Consider the following 358-nt stretch of genomic DNA (forward strand, 5'->3'; position numbering starts at 1 on the left):
AAAAATAGTAGCCGTATTTCTGACTTCGAAGGTAAAACATTTTCTCAAGCGTCGTGCCAGCGGCCTTTGAAACAATCCGTTCATTTATCAGAATCCTGAAAGACTCCAGGAAGTTCGTGTTTGTATCCTGCGCGGTTTTCTCCAATATCAACAAGACAGTGATAACAGATGGAGAAACGGCGTCTTCAATGGCCCATACGCAATCCGTGCTCTTCAAGAGACCAGCGAACTTGCCCCGCAACTGGATTCTTAACACGATTTCGACCGAACGACGATAGATGTATAAAAGGATCAGAGTGATCGCGATGAGCGGTGCGAGCACGAAGATGCAAGCAGTTCCCAACAATTCCCACAATCT

The 358-nt window shown here is 46.1% G+C and overlaps 1 protein-coding gene across 1 annotated transcript; it reads right to left on the reverse strand.

Annotated features, from left to right (window-relative positions):
• Nucleotides 1-4: 4 nt before the first annotated feature.
• LOC105461962 lies at nt 5-352 on the reverse strand (the record flags this gene model as incomplete). Its single annotated transcript, XM_011708487.1, has 1 exon — nt 5-352. A coding segment is annotated over one exon (348 nt), but the record flags the coding sequence as incomplete, so codon positions are not given.
• Nucleotides 353-358: the final 6 nt, after the last annotated feature.

This window comes from Wasmannia auropunctata, unplaced genomic scaffold, assembly GCF_000956235.1.
Source record: "Wasmannia auropunctata unplaced genomic scaffold, wasmannia.A_1.0 LD274049.1, whole genome shotgun sequence".
Taxonomy (NCBI): Eukaryota; Metazoa; Arthropoda; class Insecta; order Hymenoptera; family Formicidae; genus Wasmannia; species Wasmannia auropunctata.